General features: G+C 38.5%; 1 protein-coding gene across 6 annotated transcripts in view; it reads left to right on the forward strand.

Annotated features, from left to right (window-relative positions):
- Nucleotides 1-19994, forward strand: part of IFT80 (intraflagellar transport 80) — a 133780-nt gene that overhangs the window by 39314 nt on the left and 74472 nt on the right. For all 6 annotated transcript variants that reach the window (XM_069561454.1, XM_069561430.1, XM_069561465.1 and 3 more), the window contains 2 exons: nucleotides 3864-3953; nucleotides 5739-5876. In XM_069561454.1, coding sequence (XP_069417555.1) covers nucleotides 3864-3953; nucleotides 5739-5876 — 228 coding nt within the window. The remainder of the gene's footprint in view (nucleotides 1-3863; nucleotides 3954-5738; nucleotides 5877-19994) is intronic.

A 19994-nucleotide genomic window follows, 5' to 3' on the forward strand; every position in this document is an offset into this window, starting at 1 on the left:
TCTGAAGGAGATCAGCCCTGGGATTTCTTTGGAAGGAATGATGCTAAAGCTGAAGCTCCAGTACTTTGACCACCTCATGCGAAGAGTTGACTCATTGGAAAAGACTCTGATGCTGGGAGGGATTGGGGGCAGGAGGAGAAGGGGACGACCGAGGATGAGATGGCCGGATGGCATCACAGACTCGATGAACGTGAGTCTGAGTGAACTCCGGGAGTTGGTGATGGACAGGGAGGCCTGGCGTGCTGCAATTCATGGGGTCGCAGAGTTGGACACGACTGAGCGACTGAACTGAACTATAGAACAGGGAATACTTGTTGATGTTTCCAACAAGGTTCACTTCCCTCTTATTCCAACTCTGATTATATCAGTAAATCATAAATATGTTTGCATAATTTGGCACAAATTTCAAATTTAGCACAGTCAGCCTCACATGTATAGATTTGAGACAGAATAAGACTAAATCATAAAACTTTAAGAACTTGTTTAGACTGATTTTTATCATCTCTAGTGTCTTCTTCCCCCTCCTCCCCACTGTCTGTTCAGTACCCTTGAACTTTCTCTAAGACCCTAGAATTCTTTTAGTATTTATTTAAAGTGGGTTGGGGGGAGTCAGTATAATGCTTAGAACAAATTGGGTATATATAATTTTACCAGTTACAGGGAAGCAGAACAATAGTGGCAGTTAAGACAGGTCAGTTCTGTTCAGTCGCTCAGTCGTGTCCGACTCTTTGCAACCCCATGAATCTCAGCACACCAGGCCTCCCTGTCCATCACCAACTCCTAGAGTTCACTCAGACTCGTGTCCATCATGTCAGCGATGCCATCCAGCCATCTCATCCTCTGTCGTCCCCTTCTCCTCCTGATGGAAAATCTTTAATCCTGTCTCTGAGATTTTGATGTTTGATTTCAGTGTGAAGAGGCAGAATCATTTTCTTCATATTTTGATAGCAACACAGTATAGAGTAGGTATTAGAAATATAGGTTTTGGAGTTAGTCACCTGGGTTCAAATGTTCATTGCTTATATGTAACTTAAGGCAAATTATAAAATATCTTAGAGCTTAAGCTTTCTCATCTCTTAGATGTGATCCTAATACCTAATTGATAGGATTGTTGTGAGGATTAAATGAGTTAAATTACAAAGTACATAGGACAGTGCATATAATAAAAATATTGAGTGTACACAATAAAGTGCAATTGTTATTATTGATGTTATGGTGTTATTATGTCATCTGTAACTTTTATTCAGCCGCTAATAAATTAGAGGCAAGGAGGCCAGTTAATAGGTCAGGGATTTGGTGCTCGAGATTCACTGGCTACAGAAGGGATAAAAGTGTTTTAAGAAGAAGCATCAGGGTTTTTAGTTTGTTTTTTGCCATGCTGTGTGGCTTCCAGGATCTTAGTTCCTGGACCAGGGATTGAACCTGGGTACCTGGCAGTGGAAGCTCAGACTCCTAACTACTGGGCCACCAGGGAATTCCCAAGAAGCATTGTGTTTAACAGTTCAGTAGATAGAGAATTTGGAGAGTAAGGATATAGAAGTGACTTTGAGGTTCCATATTAGTCACTTCTGTGTAGAATTATGCTATACATATTCCATACAGTCATCGTGTATTTATATTTTTACTGCATGTGGAACACTCTGCTAAGAACTGTGACACAACAGAAGGGGAAGAAGCTAGGGATGAGGACTGGTTCTTCCCGCCTTTAGTCAAAGTCCTTCCATACCATTTATACCCTGAATATGTTCTTTGAAATCATAAAGCAAAAGCAGGCCCAATGAATCTTTCAATTTATAAATATATGATTTGTTTGTGCTGTGCTGTGCTTAGTTGCTCAGTTGTGGCCAATTCTTTGCAATCCCATGGCCTGTAGCCCGCCAGACACCTCTGTTCATGGGGATTCTCCAGGCAAGAATACTGGAATGGGTTGCCATGCCCTCCTCCAGGGGATCTTCCCAACCCAGGGATTGAACCCAGGTCTCCTGAATTGCAGGCAGATTCTTTACTGTCTGAGCCACCAGGGAAGCCCGTGATTTGTTCAGATACCTGTAATTACGCATATATAAATTAAACTCAGGAAGATGCTTATATCACCATTGATAAAGTTCTGGTTTTGTGGCTCAGTGAAACCTTTGGCTCAGGAGGGAAAAATTCAGCTAGAGTCAAAGGAGTTAAATGAAATTCATAATTTAATGCAAATCTTCTATTCCTTTTGGAAAACTAAAGCTCCAGCAGTTTTTCCTTGGAAATAAATATATACTCAACTTTAGACTGTTCACAAAAAAGAATGCTTACTTAATTCTTACTTGTAGAATACAGTTCAAAAGTGTACACTTCATTTCCTTTAAGAGCTTTAGGGACTCTTCTAGAGGCCCAGAACTTGGTTTCATAGTGAAGAAACTTCTGTTTATTTAGTCGATCAGTGAGAATGTGATGAATACTTACTATATCTCAGGTACTATGTTGAGTGTAAGCCTTGTACTATAACATATTCAAGGTGAAACAGAACATAGTTTCTGCCTTCAAGGAGCTCATGGTTCAAAGGAATTTCACAAAATGCCTAATACCTTAAGAAATAATTGAAAACTGTGTATGCATTATGTATAATGTGTAAATATATGTACTGTATAAGTGATATCCTAAATTATAAGGAAAATTTAAACCATATTTTGTTCCTAACATTTAAATATGAAAATTTTATTTTTTTAGCTTTAAAATAAATAATGTTTGTATATTGAAATTTTTATCTTTACAGTTTATTTCAGGAGAGTGGCTTAATTTAAAGTAACTTGTGAAAATTATTGCTTTCAAAACATTTGTTTTTGACAGTGTATATTTTTATGTATTTTGAATAAAGCAAGTTATGAATTACTGCTTATTCTTAGGGCTTGCTGCTGCTGCTTATTTGACACTAATTTGATGTGGGTTTTTTTTTTCCATATACATGAAGAACAATAGATTGGGAAGGATCTATAGAATGAAAATCCTTGAAATCAGTCACTCTTTGATACAAACTTAGTTGACTCAGACATGAAAACATACCGTATAGTCTTCAAGAAAAATTCTTATTCATTTATATTATTCAAATATAGTGAAAGATTAATGGCTTTTAATTACATGTGTGGTAATAGCTAAATGAGCACATAAATTATATTTAAGAGTAAGAAGATATCCATATTTACTTTCTAGATTTGCCAATTTTGGTGTGACTTATATAGATATATACACAAGTATTGTATGTATTCTGTATATGTATAGAATATATCTGTAGAAAGCCTCTTTTTGTTATATAGTGAATACAGCAGAAGGTTCTCAGAGTAGTTAGTGTCTACTCTAAGGACATGAAGGTAAAGAGAATGAATCTTAGGGGAGTGAACAGGAGAGAATAAAGGGAGTAATAAAGAGGATGTCCATGTAGTAGAAGATTTTTTTAAAAAAAGAAAAGAATTAGCAAACAAAAAATGAAAGCAGTATCAATAACAGGATTAGCTGTGCAGAGGGAGAAAAACTTGATTTAACCAAGTTTTGGAGTACATAACATATATTCATATTCATTCTGTTATCATCACACAAACTTCAAGCTTGTAATAGATCAACAGCAACTGATTTTCCATCTGGGCTCCAGGCTATTGAGGAGACCTGAAGGATGTAAGTTCCATAATGGATATCATAATGCAAGGTGCTTTTCATTAGTTTAAATCAGAAATGAAACAAACAAATAGCTTGTGCATAATGGCTATGAAAGGAAGATATGAGTTTTCTCAAAGAAGACTAGAGAACACTAGAAAGAGGCTGAAAAAAAAAGTCTTAGAAAGTTTTCAGTGCCCTTGAAGTTATAATTTATATCTTATTTTTTCTCCTAGTGGAAAGCTCATGATGGCATTATTTTAAAAGTAGATTGGAACTCTGTCAATGATTTGATTTTATCTGCTGGCGAAGACTGTAAATATAAGGTATGTAATGTTTGAATTTATCACCTGGTTGAAAGAATTGAATTTTGGTGAAAAGTATTTCACATATAAGAATATTCTTTAAGTCCTTCACTTTAGCCATACCTTTTAATCTAACAATTTAGGAAATTGTTATTTTATAATTTTCAGTATCTTAAGTGTTGCCTTTCTCCTTGGCCTATTTCATTGACCTATAAAATTTGACTTAATGAGTAGTAACAGGAATACAATGCCTTGTTTTAGTGACTGGTTTTTCCACTGGTCGTGTATGGATGTGAGAGTTGGGCTGTGAAGAAAGCTGAGCACCAAAGAATTGATGCTTTTGAACTGTGGTGTTGGAGAAGGCTCTTGAGAGTCCCTTGGACTGCAAGGAAATCTAACCAGTCCATTCTGAAGGAGATCAGCCCTGGGATTTCTTTGGAGGGAATGATGCTGAAGCTGAAACTCCAGTACTTTGGCCACCTCATGCGAAAAGTTGACTCATTGGAAAAGACTCTGATGCTGGGAGGGATTGAGGGCAGGAGGAGAAGGGGGCGACGGAGGATGAGATGGCTGGATGGCATCACTGACTCGATGGATGTGAGTCTGAGTGAACTCCAGGAGTTGGTGATGGACAGGGAGGCCTGGCGTACTGCGATTCACGGGATCGCAAAGAGTCGGACACGACTGAGCGACTGAAGTGAACTGAAATCAATTTAAGGTTTAAAAAGTCAACCATACTGGTTTATTAAATGAAAATCAGCTCCAGACCTAAATAATTAGTGAGGAAGAATAAGATTTATGGTAAATATAGTTGGAGAAAATTTGGTTCAAATAAATACTTTCAGGGAAAGTTGATAGAGCACTTATTGAACAAAAAAATTTAAGCAAAAATCAGAATATGTCAAAACCTTGTTATTAAATTTAAAAGGATTACAATGGGTAGCTTTTAGAATTAATTAAAGACTTAGTAAAATCCAAAATTATCATGATGTTACTATAACTTTTTCATTGAGATATTTAGATTTCCAGGAATACATCCCCCCCCCCAGCCCCCACAACCTTTGTGGATAGTTCAGTTCAGTTCAGTTCAGTTCAGTCGCTCAATCGTGTCGACTCTTTGCGACCCCATGAATCGCAGTATGCCAGGCCTCCCTGTCCATCACCAACTCCTGGAGTTCACTCAGACTCACGTCCATCGAGTCAGTGATGCCATCCAGCCATCTCATCCTCCGTCGCCCCCTTCTCCTCCTGCCCTCAATCCCTCCCAGCATCAGAGTCTTTTCCAATGAGTCAACTTTTCGCATGAGGTGGCCAAAGTACTGGAGTTTCAGCTTCAGCATCATTCCCTCCAAAGAAATCCCAGGGCTGATCTCCTTCAGAATGGACTGGTTGGATTTCCTTGCAGTCCAAGGGACTCTCAAGAGCCTTCTCCAACACCACAGTTCAAAAGCATCAATTCTTCGATGCTCAGCTTTCTTCACAGTCCAACTCTCACATCCATACATGACCACAGGAAAAACCATAGCCTTGACTAGACGGACCTTAGTCGGCAAAGTAATGTCTCTGCTTTTGAATATGCTCTCTAGGTTTGTCATAACTTTTCTTCCAAGGAGTAAGCGTCTATTAATTTCATGGCTGCAGTCACCATCTGCAGTGATTTTGGAGCCTAAACAAATAAAGACATATAATTGCTAATATTATAAAGTGATGATTTCTAAATCTTTACTTGATATTTTATTGGAAGGCAGGCTTGTTTGTAATAATGTGGTGACTGTTATAAAAGATTTTTTAAATTTGCTTTTGTAGGTATGGGATAGTTACGGCCGTCCTCTCTATAGTTCTCAACCTCATGAGCATCCTATTACCTCAGTAGCCTGGGCTCCAGATGGAGAATTATTTGCTGTTGGATCATTTTATACTTTACGCTTGTGCGATAAAACTGGGGTAAGACATAGTGATGAGCAATCACAGATGTGCTGTCATAAATGTGATAATGAACAACATACCTATTTCTCAATCTTTAAAAAACATTTTCAGTGATGCATTTTACTGCATCTTTCTGATTTGTCTTCTTAATATATTGGTTTAATCAATTCCAGATTTATAGGACCATTCAACCTCTTTAAGTTCAATTTGAAGACTGAGTATGTTCTCTACTGTCTTTCTGAAAATAGTTATTTTAACCATATTTGTGAAAGATAGTAAAGTCTTAAAACTTATGCCCAACCACATAGAGAGTTGAGTTTTGAACTTTTTTTTTTAATCTGCCAATGTGCTTCATACAAAAATTTTGGTTGCATATTTTTGGTAAGGAATTGATAGTAAATTTTTTAAATGGTCATTTTAAAACCAAAGATTTCATATTTGAATGCAGGTATGATTTTTCTCTCATAAGAGAGTATGCCCTGTATACAAATTCTGTTTAAAACATAGGCTAACAACCTAGCTCAGCGGCGTTTACCATTGTACTTAGAGAATGAATTGTTTCATCATAGTGCTCCCAAGGCAGCAGCATTATATGAGAGACTATTACATATTGTTCCTGACTGTGAGAAAATCATAATTTTTCTGTGGCTCATTTTCCTCAAATGTAAAACAAGACAGTTAATTTAGAATGCAAAAAGCATAAATACGAATTTGCTTTTTTCTGATTTTGGTACCTAAAAATCTAAATATAATTCTCTGTTTCTAGAAGCACACAACTTTACTTCTGTTTGACAGATGTTCTCTGGATGTGCATCGTTAACTTTATAATGCTGTCTTAGTTTCAGGTGCATAGCAAAGTGAATCAGTTACACATATACATATGTCCACTCTTTTTAAGTTTCTTTTCCCGTACAAGTCATTACAGAGTATTGAGTAGAGTTCTCTATATAACACATTTTAACAGTAGTTATTCCTGGAGTTTAAAGTAGTAGGTGATGTTTTTTGAAAATTGCATTTTCTAAAATTTTCAAATAAAAGATATGCTTTGTATAACTTTTGAAGAAGGGAACAAAGCTAGATTTATTTTTAAATTTTAATTTGCTCGCAGAGTTCATTGGATTCTCTAATCATGTAATTCATCTTTCTTTCCTTTTTAAAAAAAACATTGATTTTTGAAGCTATTTAATTTGTATGTATACATAATAAATGATGGAAAATTATTTTTAAGGTGACAGACTAGAACACATATATCTTTATTGGAAAATGATTCTGTTCACTAAGATATAAATGCTGTAAGCATTTTGGGTCAAAAGCAAATTACCTGGGGACTTCCCTGGTGGTTCAGTGGTTAAAATGCCATGCTTCCAATGCAGGGGGCATGGGTTCAAACCCTGGTCAGGGAATTAAGATCCCATATATTGTGTGGCCAATAAATAACTAAAATTAAAAAACAAACAGAAAACCTCAAAACTAAGTTACCTGTATAAGTACTTCCTGTACATCTTTTTTTAAAATGCCGAGCAAAAATTGTCCCTTTGCAGTTTACTTTCTTACTGATAAGATGGGTATTAAATGATTAATTACCCACTCATTTATTTAATTACAGTTGTAATAAATTTTACAAGAAGGTACAGGCTTCTCCTAGTAATGAGAACTAATATCTTTGGGGGGTCAAGGCAAGTTCGAGTGGTGAAAGGTAAGAAGGGCAATGCTTATTGAGATTCTTCACCTTTTCCACTTACCAAGTAAGTGGTGTCAAGTTAAGAGCCTAAAATTTAAGTCAGTGGGTGCTGAATACTTTTCTCACACAGCTATTTATATCTTGAAAAAACCTTACTAAGGTTTCTTTAAAGAAGTACATATTCTCATCAGCCTGAAAATGTCACTCTGAAATATAACTCCTTGTTTTTTTCTTTTTTCCTCATAATCCGGCAGCTTTAGTTCAGTTCGATAGTTCAGTCATGTCCGACTCTTTGCGACCCCATGAACTACAGCACTCCAGGCCTCCCTGTCCATCACAAACTCCTGGAGTTTACTCAAACTCATGTCCATTGAGCCGGTGATGCCATCTAACCATCTCATCCTCTGTCGTCCCCTCTCCTCCTGCCTTCAATCTTTCCCTGCATGAGGGTCTTTTCAAATGAGTCAGTTCTTCACATCAGGTGGCGAAAGTATTGGAGTTTCAGCTTCAGCAACAGTACTTCCAATGAATATTCAGAACTGGTTTCCTTTAGGATGCACTGGTTGGATCTCCTTGCAGTCCAAGGGACTCTCAAGAGTCTTCTCTAACACCACAGTTCAAAAGCATCAATTCTTCGGTGCTCAGCTTTCTTTATAGTCTAACTCTCACATCCATACATGGCTACTGGAAAAAGCATATCCTTGACTAGACAACAGTTAGAACTGGACATGGAACAACAGACTGGTTCCAAATAGGAAAAGGAGTACGTCAAAGCTGTATATTGTCACCCTGCTTATTTAACTTATATGCAGAGTACATTGTGAGAAATGCTGGGCTGGAGGAAGCACAAGCTGGAATCAAGATTGCTGGGACAAATATCAATAACCTGAGATATGCAGATGACACCACTCTTATGGCAGAAAGTGAAGAGGAACTAAAAAGCCTCTTGATGAAAGTAAAAGAGGAGAGTGAAAAAGTTGGCTTAAAGCACAACATTCAGAAAACTAAGATCATGCCATCTGGTCCCATCACTTCATGTCAAATAGCTGGGGAAACAGTGGAAACAGTGGTTGACTGTATTTTTCTGGGCTCCAAGATTGCTGCAGATGGTGACTGCAGCCATGAAATTAAAAGACGCTTACTCCTTGGAAGGAAAGTACGACCAACCTAGACAACATATTAAAAAGCAGATACATTACTTTGCCAACAAAGGTCCGTCTAGTCAAGGCTATGGTTTTTCCAGTGGTCATGTATGGATGTGAGAGTTGGACTATAAAGAAAGCTGAGCACAGAAGAACTGATGCTTTTGAGCTGTGGTGTTGGAGAAGACTCTTGAGAGTCCCTTGGACTGCAAGGAGATCCAACTAGTCCATTCTAAAGGAGATCAGTCCTGGGTGTTCATTGGAAGGACTGATGTTGAAGCTGAAACTCCAATACTTTGGCCATCTGATGTGAAGAGCTGGCTCATTGGAAAAGACCCTGATGCTGGCAGGGATTGGGGGGGCAGGAAGAGAAGAGGACAACAGAGGATGAGATGGCTGGATGGCATCACTGATTTGATGGACATGGGTTTGGGTAGACTCAGGGAGTTGGTGATGGACAGGGAGACCTGGCTTGTTGCGGTTCATGGGTTGCAAATAGTCAGACATGACTGAGCGACTGAACTGAACTGACTAGACAGACCTTTGTTGGCAAGTAATGTTTCTGCTTTTAATATGCTGTCTAGGTTGGTCATGATTTTTCTTCCAAGGAGTAATTTCGTGGCTGCAGTCTCCATCTGTGGTGATTTTGGAGCCCCCCAAAATAAAGTCAGCCACTGTTTCCACTGTTTCCCCATCTATTTGCCATGAAGTGATGGGACCGAATGCCATGATCTTAGTTTTCTGAATGTTGAGCTGTAAGCCAACTTTTTCACTTTCCTCTCACTTTCATCAAGAGGCTCTTTAACCTTTCCCTTCTGCAAGGGATCTTCCCAATCTAGGGTTCGAACCCAGGTCTCCTGCATTGCAGGTGGATTCTTTACCAGGTGAGCCACAAGGGAAGCCCAAGAATACTGGAGTGGGTAGCCTACCCCTTCTCCAGTGGATCTTCCCAACCTAGAAATCGAACCGGGGTCTCCTGCATCGCAGGGGATTCTTTACCAACTGAGCTATCAGGGAAGCCCAATCTGCAACTTAAAGTTGTATAATTAATAGTAGTAATCATTTATCCAGGGCCAGATTCTGTGGAAGAATGTCAGTGGTAGAGATTATAAAAATCTGAGGAAGGATATGTATCCTAGCATTTGCTCCAAATTTATTATTTCTATTTTGAGAGCTGTTTTGAGAGCTCTTCACAAATTTTTAGTTGAGTGCAGTTTTCTTAAAAATTCTTTCTAGGTTTTCTTGAGAGAAATTAGATAGTAATTTTATAATATAAGCTTTAAAATGTGATGTTGATAAACTTTCAGGTTATCTGTGAAATAATAAACCAAGAAAAATATGGTTTTTGTAAACATTTTCTTTTAATGTTTTTCAAGAAATATTTGTAATGGGGCGAAAAAAGATCAAATGCTCAAATAATAGGTTTTGGTTTGAATGTATTCCTTAGCATGCATGTATGTAACCTGACTGATGAAAGAAATATTTGAAAAAGCAGAAATTTTTGTATTTTTATCTAGGTACATCACTGCAGCTCAGTTGTTATATAGTAAATCTAATATTCTCACTAACTTTCATCATAAGATTGGAATTTTTAAGTAAAGACTCTCACTAAGCTGATATGAAACTCTGGTTCCTATTTACATCTTCTATTTAGGAAGGCAAGTTAACCTATATTGGTTCAGAACTCACATCCTGGCTAACTTTTACAGACTGTGGTTCAAATACAATTTTCATTTTCAGAGTCATTGCAGCACTATTCTGGTTTGCCCTACTTGTTTTCAACCCAGAGGCAAATTTGTCATGGTTTTACTGTGCTTATTCAAGTCAGTTGCATGTATAGGCTGTTTGATGGTGTTCCAAGGGCTTCATAGTAGTGTTAGTCGCTCAGTCATGTCCAACTCTTTGCAACCCCATGACTGTATCTTTCCAGACTTCTCTGTCCATGGGATTCTCCAGGCAAGAATACTGGAGTGGGTTGCCATTCCCTTCTCCAGAGGAGCTTCTCAATCCAAAGATCAAAGCCAGGTCTCCTGCATTGCAGGCAGATTCTTTACCATCTAAGCTCCAGGGAAGGGCTTTGTACCAGTCTCTTAACTTCTTCCACTCCAGATCCTACCCCAGATTGTGCATAGAGGGAGTTGTATGTTGCCTCTTTGCTGTCATTAGTGTAAATCAGAGATGGTAGACCAGGACCCCACTGGACAGCCTTCACAGTACTCATTGGAGATGGCCTCTGCTTCAGTATTACAGGGCTGGAGTGGTCGGAGAGGCTCTAGCTCACAGACTCTACAGTACCTGGTGGGGAGGGAGAAAGGTGCTCCCTCTGCTCACTTGAGTGCAGAGCAGGAATGTTCCACAGGGCTCCATCCCACTGTCTCCACAGCACGCAGTGCCATGGCTTCTTTCATTGTGATTGGAGAAGGGTAGTTTTGTCCAAAGCGTTCTGTCTTGCATTGCAGTCCCTCTCCCCAGCCCCTTGACCAGAGAATAAGCATTACTTAGTGCTTGTTTTATCTCGTATACTACTTAGAGTTAATATAATGCCATTTCATGTAAAATATAAGAACCTTGCATGCATGTTGTTCCATTTACCCACCTCTCCTCTATAGTTGTACTACATATCACAGTGAGTTATAATTTTTACTTTTAAAAGCCATTCATTTTAAAGAAATTAAGAGAAAGAGGAAAGAAAGAAATGTTTAATATTTCTAGTGCTCTTCATTTCTTCCTAATTTCCAGTCAATATAATTTTTCTTCAACCTAAAAATCTTCCTTTAGGCTTATCTCATAGTATATAAGACTTCCCTGGTGGCTCAGATGGTAAAGAATCCACCCACAATGCAGGAGATCTGGGTTAGATCCCTGGGTTGGGAAGATCCCTGGAGGAGGGCATGGCAAACCACTCCAGTATTCTTGCCTGGAGAACCCCCATGGACAGAGGATCCTAGTGGGCTGCAGTCCATGGGGTCATAAAGAGTCAGACATGACTGAGCGCCTAAGCACACACACAACATAGCACATAACTGCTGGTGATGAATTTTCTTTTTGTTTTTCTGAAAATGTTTTTATTTTTCTCTTCACTGGATTTATAATTCTGGACAGACAGAGTTTTTTGTCCTTTCTTTCAGTGCTTTAAAGATGTTGCTCCACTCTCTTTTGGTCTGTATTATTTTTGATGAGAAATAAGTGACTATTGGTATCATTGCTCTCCTGAATGTAAGGTGGCCTTTACTTCTGGCTGGTTTGCAGATGCTCAGTTTGTCTTTGCTTTCCAACAGTTTGATAGGGTATGACTTTCTTTGTATTTGTCATGTTTTGGATGCTCTATACTTCTTGAATATGTAAGTTTATGATTTCATCAAATGGGAAATTTTGGCCATTATTTTTTTGAATTTTGTGACCCATTCTTTGTTTCCTTCCCTGCTGGAGGCCCAATTAAAATTTTTTTAGACCTTTGATTTCTAAAAAATCAGGTCAGTAAGGCTCTGTTCACATTTCTTGAATCTTTTTTCCCTCTCACTTCTAGAAATTTATCTGAAGAGATCACTGAACATGTACACAAATGATGTATGCATAACGATCTCATCACAGTATCATAATAGTAAAAATCAGAAATAAGTTGTGTCCATAAGTGGGAGTCTGATTAGGTTATTATTCTATATACTCAAAATGGAATACCCTCAATTAATTAAAAGTGGGGAAGAGGGATTATGTTTAATAACCTGGAAAGCTATATATAGTAATTTATTTAGTAAAAAAACAAAAAACATTTTATTTTGTGATCTCACTTACATAAAATTGTATACCAACATCTCTCTGGAATCTAATCTAAAAGTTATAGCAACCAGGAGTAATGCTTAATGTAAAAAAGAACAAGGATGCTAAATTTTGGTAAGAAAGCACTATGGCATTTTTTTGCTTACCTGCCTACCATCTGCCATTTCTAGCTTGGCAGTGACCTTGGGGACAGAAGCCTATGTTCTAGTATAGCTTGTTGGTGTCAGTATGGTTTGTTGTTGTTGTTCAGTTGCTAAGTTGTGTCCGACTCTTTGTGACCCCGTTGACTGCAGTACACCAGGCTTCCCTGTCCTTCAGTGTCTCCCATAGTTTGCTCAAATTAATGTCCATTCAGTTGGTGATGCTATCTAACCATCTTATCCCCTGGTGCCGTGTCTCCTTTTGTGTTCAGTCTTTCCCAGCATGAGGGTCTTTTCCAATGAGTTGGCTCTTCCCATCAGGTGGCCAAAGTATTAGAGCTTCAGCTTTAGCATCAGTCCTTCCAATGAATATTCAGGACTGATTTCCTTTAGAATTCAATGGTTTGATCTCCTTACAGTCCAAGACTCTCAAGAGTCTTCTCCAGCTCCACAGTTCGAAAGCATCAATTGTTCAGTGCTCAGCCTTCTTATGGTCCAGCTCTCACATTCATACATAACTGCTGGAAAAACCATAGCTTTGACTGTACTGAATTTTGTTGACAAAGTGGTGTCTTTGCTTTATGATATGCTGTCTAGGTTTGTCTTAGCTTTCTTTCCAAGGAGTACCATGTCCTTAAAAAACTATAGTTGTACTTTTTGACCCTTTTGGTGATTCCCCTGAGAGACCCGCATAAAGGCTTGTCTTTGTTTTGCCTTCCTTGGAAATCTCTCAGAGCTGGAGAGGCTACCCATGTGGCATCTGTTGAAAGCATGTGAAGACATACTATGCACAGCCACTTGGAACAAGGGTTGGTGAATGGGGCAGGCAGCAGATAGACCAGAAAAACCTGGGAAGAAAGAGGCTGAGACAGAAGATATATGGAAAAATAAGGGCATCGGAGAGCTGTCACATATACTGAGATTTCAGTGTGCAACACACATGCTCATGGCTAGACACACGGGACTTTAGAGGTGTGTCATTGGCAGACTTTTGAGTTCTGCACAGGCAGGAGGTGAAGGCTAAGGCAGAATTATAGGTGGCCTGGCTAAGTGTTGAAGGAGTGCCCCAGCTCAGAGCCGATTGGGAAAGAGTGGGAGAGTATTTTTTTCTTTCTGTTGGCTTTGTCAGGTTGCTGGCTGATCACTGAGATAACAGAATGGAGACTTCAGTGCCTGTACATGAAGGGAGTACAATCTTTGCAAAGATAATTTGGAAAAATCACTAAATGAGCGGATGACTACTGTCCTCAAAAAGCAGCAGCAGCAAGCCCTGGGGAGGGAGGAAGAATTTGATTTCCAGAGTTTAACACATTTTAATATTCAAAAAGGTCTACTTTTTAACAAAAAATGCAAAGTACACAAAATATGGCCCTTTCATAGAAAAAAAAGAAATAGAAACTGTCCCTCCAGAAGCGCATTGTTGGACTTATTAGACAAAGACTTTAAATCAGGTCTTACAGAAATTATAAAAAAAAGAACCAAATAAAAATCTTTAACTGAAAAATAAAATGAGCAAAGAATAAAAGAAGTGCATTGTAAATGCTCCCATAAATCCCAAGTATATTCAATTTATTTAGCAATGGGTATCATGCAAATAAACATTGCAATATAATGCTATTTCCTATTCATCAGAAAATGGGGGAAATGGGCCTCTGTCCCTACAACTTTCCTCAAGTATAATTTGGCAGAGTCTGTCAAGATCCTCGAAATCTTTGACACAGCTATTGTACTTTCAAGGAAGTTTAAAAACACATTGCATATTTATTTGTTCATTTGTTTTCATTATGGCTGAAAGCAAAGAGGAGGAGCTAAAGAGCCTCTTGTTGAAGGTGAAAGAAGAGAGTGAAAAAGCTGGTTTAAAACTCAGCATTCAGAAAACTAAGATCATGGCATCTGGTCCCATCACTTCATGGCTTATAGATAGGGAAACAATTGAAACAGTGACAGACTTTATTTTCTTGGGCTCCAAAATCACTGCAGATGGTGACTGAAGTCATGAAATTAAAAGACGCTTGCTCCTTGAAAGAAAAACTATGACAAACCTAGACAGCCTATTAAAAAGCAGACACATTACTTTGCCGGCAAAGGTCTATATAGTCAGTGTGAAAGTGAAAGTCATTCAGTCGTGTCTGACTCTCTGACCCCATGGACTGTACAGTCCATGGAATTCTCCAGGCCAGAATACTGGAGTGGGTAGCCTTTCGCTTCTCCAGGGGATTTTCCCAACCCAGGGATTGAACTCAGGTCTCCCTCATTGCAGGTGGATTCTTTACCTGCTGAGCCACAGGGAAGCCCAAGAATACTGAAGTGGGTAGTCTATCCTTTCTCCAGCGGATCTTCTGACCCAGGAATCAACTCGAGGTCTCCTGCATTGCAGGTGGATTCTTTACCAGCTGAGCTATCAGGGAAGCCCCTGTATAGTCAAAGCTATGGTTTTTCCAGTAGTCATGTATGGATGTGAGAATTGGATCATAAAGAAGGCTGAACACCAAAGAATTGATGCTTTTGAACTGTGGTGTTGGGACTCTTTTGAGAGTCCCTTGGACTGCAAGGAGATGAAACCAGTCAATCCTAAAGGAAATCGGTCTTGAATATTCTTTGGAAGGCCTCTTGCTGAAGCTGAAAAGTTCCATTACTTGGCCACCTGATGTGAAGAGTTAACTCATTAGAAAAGACCTTGATGCTGGGAAAGATTGAAGGCAAGAGGAACAGGGGATGACAGAGGATGAGATGGTTGGATAGCATCACCGACTCAGTGGACATGAGTTTGAGCAAGCTCTGGGAGATTGTGAAGGACAGGGAAGCCTGGTGTGCTGCAGTCTGTGGGGTTGCAAAGAGTCAGACATGACTGAACAACAACAACAAAATTTTCATATTCGTTAATTCCTTTACAAATATTTATTGTCTGTTATGTACCAGGCACTTGCCCTCAGTGTTAAAGAAACAGCAGTAAACAAAACACATTCCCTGCTCTTAAAAGAGTTTTTACTCCAGCAGACAAGACTATAAAAAACAAGATAAATACATATTATGTAATAAATGTTATAAAAAATAAAGCTACAAAAGAGAAATGGCATTATTTTAGAAGCGGTTAGCGAATATCAGGCACAAACTGTAATTTCCTGTAATATTCCACAATAAATTTTATTTTTACTATTAATTTTTAAAAACGCATGATTCAAAGATATAAAATAAAAACTTTAGTTATTATAAGTTATTCCCAGGTGGTGCTTAGTGGTGACCTGTCTGCCAATGCAGAAGTCCCGGGTTCGATCCGTGGTTTGGGAAGATCCCCTGGAGGAGGAAATGGCAACCCACCCTAGTATTCTTGCCTGGAAAATTCCATGGACAGAGGAGCCTGGTGGGCTACAGTCCATGGGGTTGCAAATAGTCGACTGAAGCGACTTAGCATACTTTATAAATTATAAATAAGTACACAGGATATATTAATTAATTGCATTGTCCTACATTAAGTGGAACAGAATTCAAGGGAAAAGAGCTGAACATAAAAAGTTTTCTTGACCAGATTTTAAATTAACTGATGTTGTTGCTTGTATTTATCAGTAGGTGGTGCTATTGCTTGTGTAAGAGAGAACTTTTTTCATTTGCTCTGTTCTTGAATATCAGTTAGTCATTATAATAATAATACTTCCCTCCATTCGTTCATTCTCCCATTCAATGAGTATAATTGTTATGATTCATCATCTTCAGTAACTGGTCTTACCGCTGTATATAACTTTTCATTGTCAGTTATGTATGTCAACACATGTAATTCGACATGCAATTTGCTAATTGCTGGTATATTAGATTATTGATCTTAAAAATTATTAATTAGTGTGCCCTAAAGAGAATCTTTGCATCTGTTTTCTTTCCCGCTTAAACTTAGTTTGTGAACACATAATTTTACAAATTCAATTAATCTAGCTTGGCTAAAGATATGTACTTTTGAGGATCCTTTTTCATGTCTGACTCTTTGCACTCTGTGGACTGTAGCTGGCCAGGCTTCTCTATCCATGGGGATTCACCAGGCAAGAATACTGGAGTGAGTTGCCATGCCCTCCTCCAGGGGATCTTCCCAACCCAGGAATCAAACCCAAGTCTTCCACACTGAGGGCACATTCTATACCGTCTGAGCCACCAGGGAAGTCCAGTATATTTATATACAAGTAGTAAAGAGAAGAGTGAGTTTGACATTTCAGAGGTACTTGTAAAAGTTGTTATAGTTAAGTCATGTTTTTTAGTTTAAATAACTCTTATTTCCCTATTGGGAAATAATCCCCATGCCTGAGCAGTTTGACAGAATACAGGAGAAAAAAAAAGGTATCTTCCCTTAAAGGTACATAATATCTTTTGATAGGATAATGCTTTAAAGACAAATTCTGAATTATTCTCTGCCTTATGCTGTTTAGTATAATTGCTTATTTTTTATTTTAATGTAGAAATAGTATTGTTATGTTTGTAGAGCCCTGGAGTCTAGACTCCAATGGTGAATTTACAAATTACAAAATTAAAGGCTCTTTTTGGACCTTCAGGTTCTTCATCTATAAAATAGATGAGCTGGGCTAAGTGATCATCTCTCTTCTTTCAGCCCCACAGTTCTATGATGCCTTTCCCGTGGGCACCGGACATACTGCTTGTTTCCTCTTATGAGCAGTATTAGTGTGGTGCTTCTTTGTTTTTTAATGTAAGGTTTGTACAGAGGGGTGGGCTTCCCAGGTGTTGCTAATGGTAAAGAACTTGCCTGCCAGTGCAGGAGATGTGGGTTTGATCCCTGGGTCTGGAAGATCCCCTGGAGGAGGGCAGGGCAACCCACTCTAGTACTTTTGCCTGGAGAATCCCATGGACAGTTCCTGTGGTCTCAGAGTCGGACACAACTATAGTGACTTAGTACTCAGGCATAAGAGGAGGTAGTGCTGTACATAAGGTGCCAGAAGTGGGAAGAACTCAGGCAGTGCTAGAGAAGCATGGCTGATCCTATAACTTCAGACTATTTATCATGTATTTTATTATAGTTGGATGCAAGTAGCAGAAACCATTGATCAAAAAGAGCAATTTCCTCTAAGGTTACAGAGTTATCTTCCAGAAGCCAGACCTCAGGAAACTGCAGTGCTAAGAAAACACAGAACATGGTCCTTTTGTGCATTTTGCCTCTGCTTCTCCCTACTTATCCCTCTTTGTCCTTTCCCAGCAAACTGACCCCTCGCCCAGCCCTCCCCAGTTTACCTGCTTAAAGGTGACCAGTGTTAACAGTTCTCAAGTGTCCATCTCTATCCAAGAGAGCTGCCAGACTGAAATAAGAACCTTAGTCCTAGTTTTAAACACCTTTAGAGAAGAAGTTACTGGCCCAGCCTGGTCTAATCAGATATGTCTAGGCAGGTTGGGGTATGCTGCATAAAAATGGCCTTTAAGAGTCTAGCAGTAACTGTGGGGATCCCTGGAGAGGGCCAGAGCTTAGAAAATGGGGGAGGGAGACCGCAAACCCAGGAGGTTGCTATTTGTGTTTCAAAGCCTCCTTAGCCATATTTGCCAAAAATTTTCAGTTTTAATCCTCTGAGAGTTTTTCTTTTTACATGAGTAAATTTCTGCTTTTATAATGAGAGTTATATTTTCAGATTTGCTATAAAACCAACTTTGTTAGAAACCATAAAGTATAAACCATCAAGGGAACTAAGCTGCCTTTACATTCTGTTGTCCAGAATTGTGAAATTTGGTAAGCAATACAAAATCAGAATTCTATTATAGAATTTACTTTTAATCATTTAAAAATCGGTACCTAACACGTAGGAGGTGTTCCATAAATGTTGCATTTTAATGCATCATCGTACAGACAAAATGTTTTCGTTTTTAGTGACTTACATTCACTCAATTGATGTAACTCAGTTAATGGCTTACATTGCAGCATTTTGACTAGTTTTTCTAGAATTGACCCAGTTAGTCAGTTTGATTGATGTTTTTGAGAAAGCTAGTTTAAAATTTGTAAATCTTTGGCTTTTAATTTGTTCCTTTGTTTTTTTTTTTTTTTAATTTTAAAACTCATATTTGGTTGAAGTCATGGTTTAAGCTCTGGGAAGAAAGGCTTGCTTCAGGACACAGGCACATTCATTCATTGATCCATTCAGCAGATATTTGTGTGTATGAGTACTATGTGGTACTCTTGACTCTTCAAATAATAATACCCATACCTGTCAAATGGTAAAGAGTCCGTCTGCAACGTGGGAGACCTGGATTCAATCCCTGGGTTGGGAAGGTCCCCTGGAGAAGGCCATGGCAACCCACTCCAGTATTATAGCCCGGAAAATCCCCATGGACAGAAGAGCCTGGCGGGCTACAGTCCATGGAGTCACAAAGAGTCGGACATGACTGAGCGACTGAGCATCCTCTGGGAGTAGCTCACTTTTTCTGAGAGTACTGATATGTAAACAGATAATAAAGTAACTAGTTATTTAATGGCAAAGGTTATAACTGTAGGAGAATGAATAAAGAATAGGATAATGGTGAGTTTTTAGATATGTCTCTACTCATTTTCCCTGGTGGCTCAGACAGTAAACTATCTGCCTACAATGACGGAAACCAGGGTTCAATCCCTGGGTCAGGAAGATCTCCTGGGGAAGGAAATGGCAATCCACTCCAGTATTCTTGCTTGGAAAATCCCATGGATGGAGGAGCCTGGTAGGCTACAGTCCATGGGGTCACAAAGAGTCAGACACGACTGAGCGACTTCACTCACGCTCACTACTTATTTTGGATGAAGCTAAATTGGTTAAACTTCCTCTCTGGTGGAGTAACTTTAAAACATTAAAAAAAAAAAACCTTTTTAAAAATGATCAATAAATCATGTGTTGTTGATGTTATTTTTCACCAAAAAGCACAAATATGAATTAGCTTTTTTCTGATTTTGGTACTTAAAATCTAAATATAATTCTCTATTTCTAGAATCACAGAACTTCTGTTTGACAAATGTTCTCTAGATGCCCATATGTTAAAATCATGCAGAAGCTCCTGTTAGCACCTGGACCTTTCATGCTCTGACTCCTTACACGCAGTACGTCATTGTTCCTCCACCCTCCATTTGGGTAGAATTGGTAGTTTCCTCTTCTAAAATCTCTCTCATATTTTCTTTTACTTGTAAATATTTCATAAATCAAGCATCCATGTTCACATATTCTGATCAGTCATTGCCAGAGATACCAATCATGTAAAGAAGTCCTTTATTTTGATTTAAGAAAAGATGTTATTTCCTTTTATTTCATTGCCTTCAGTGAAATTACCTTTCCTCTTTTACTTACTCTTCCTTCTTTTAAATGATTCTATAGATTTTTTTTCAGCCCACTAGTCCATATCTAATTATTTACACTATCATCTGTTAAGGGCTATAGATTTGACAATTAAAATTGCT

This window comes from Ovis canadensis, chromosome 1 (assembly GCF_042477335.2).
Source record: "Ovis canadensis isolate MfBH-ARS-UI-01 breed Bighorn chromosome 1, ARS-UI_OviCan_v2, whole genome shotgun sequence".
Taxonomy (NCBI): domain Eukaryota; kingdom Metazoa; phylum Chordata; class Mammalia; order Artiodactyla; family Bovidae; genus Ovis; species Ovis canadensis.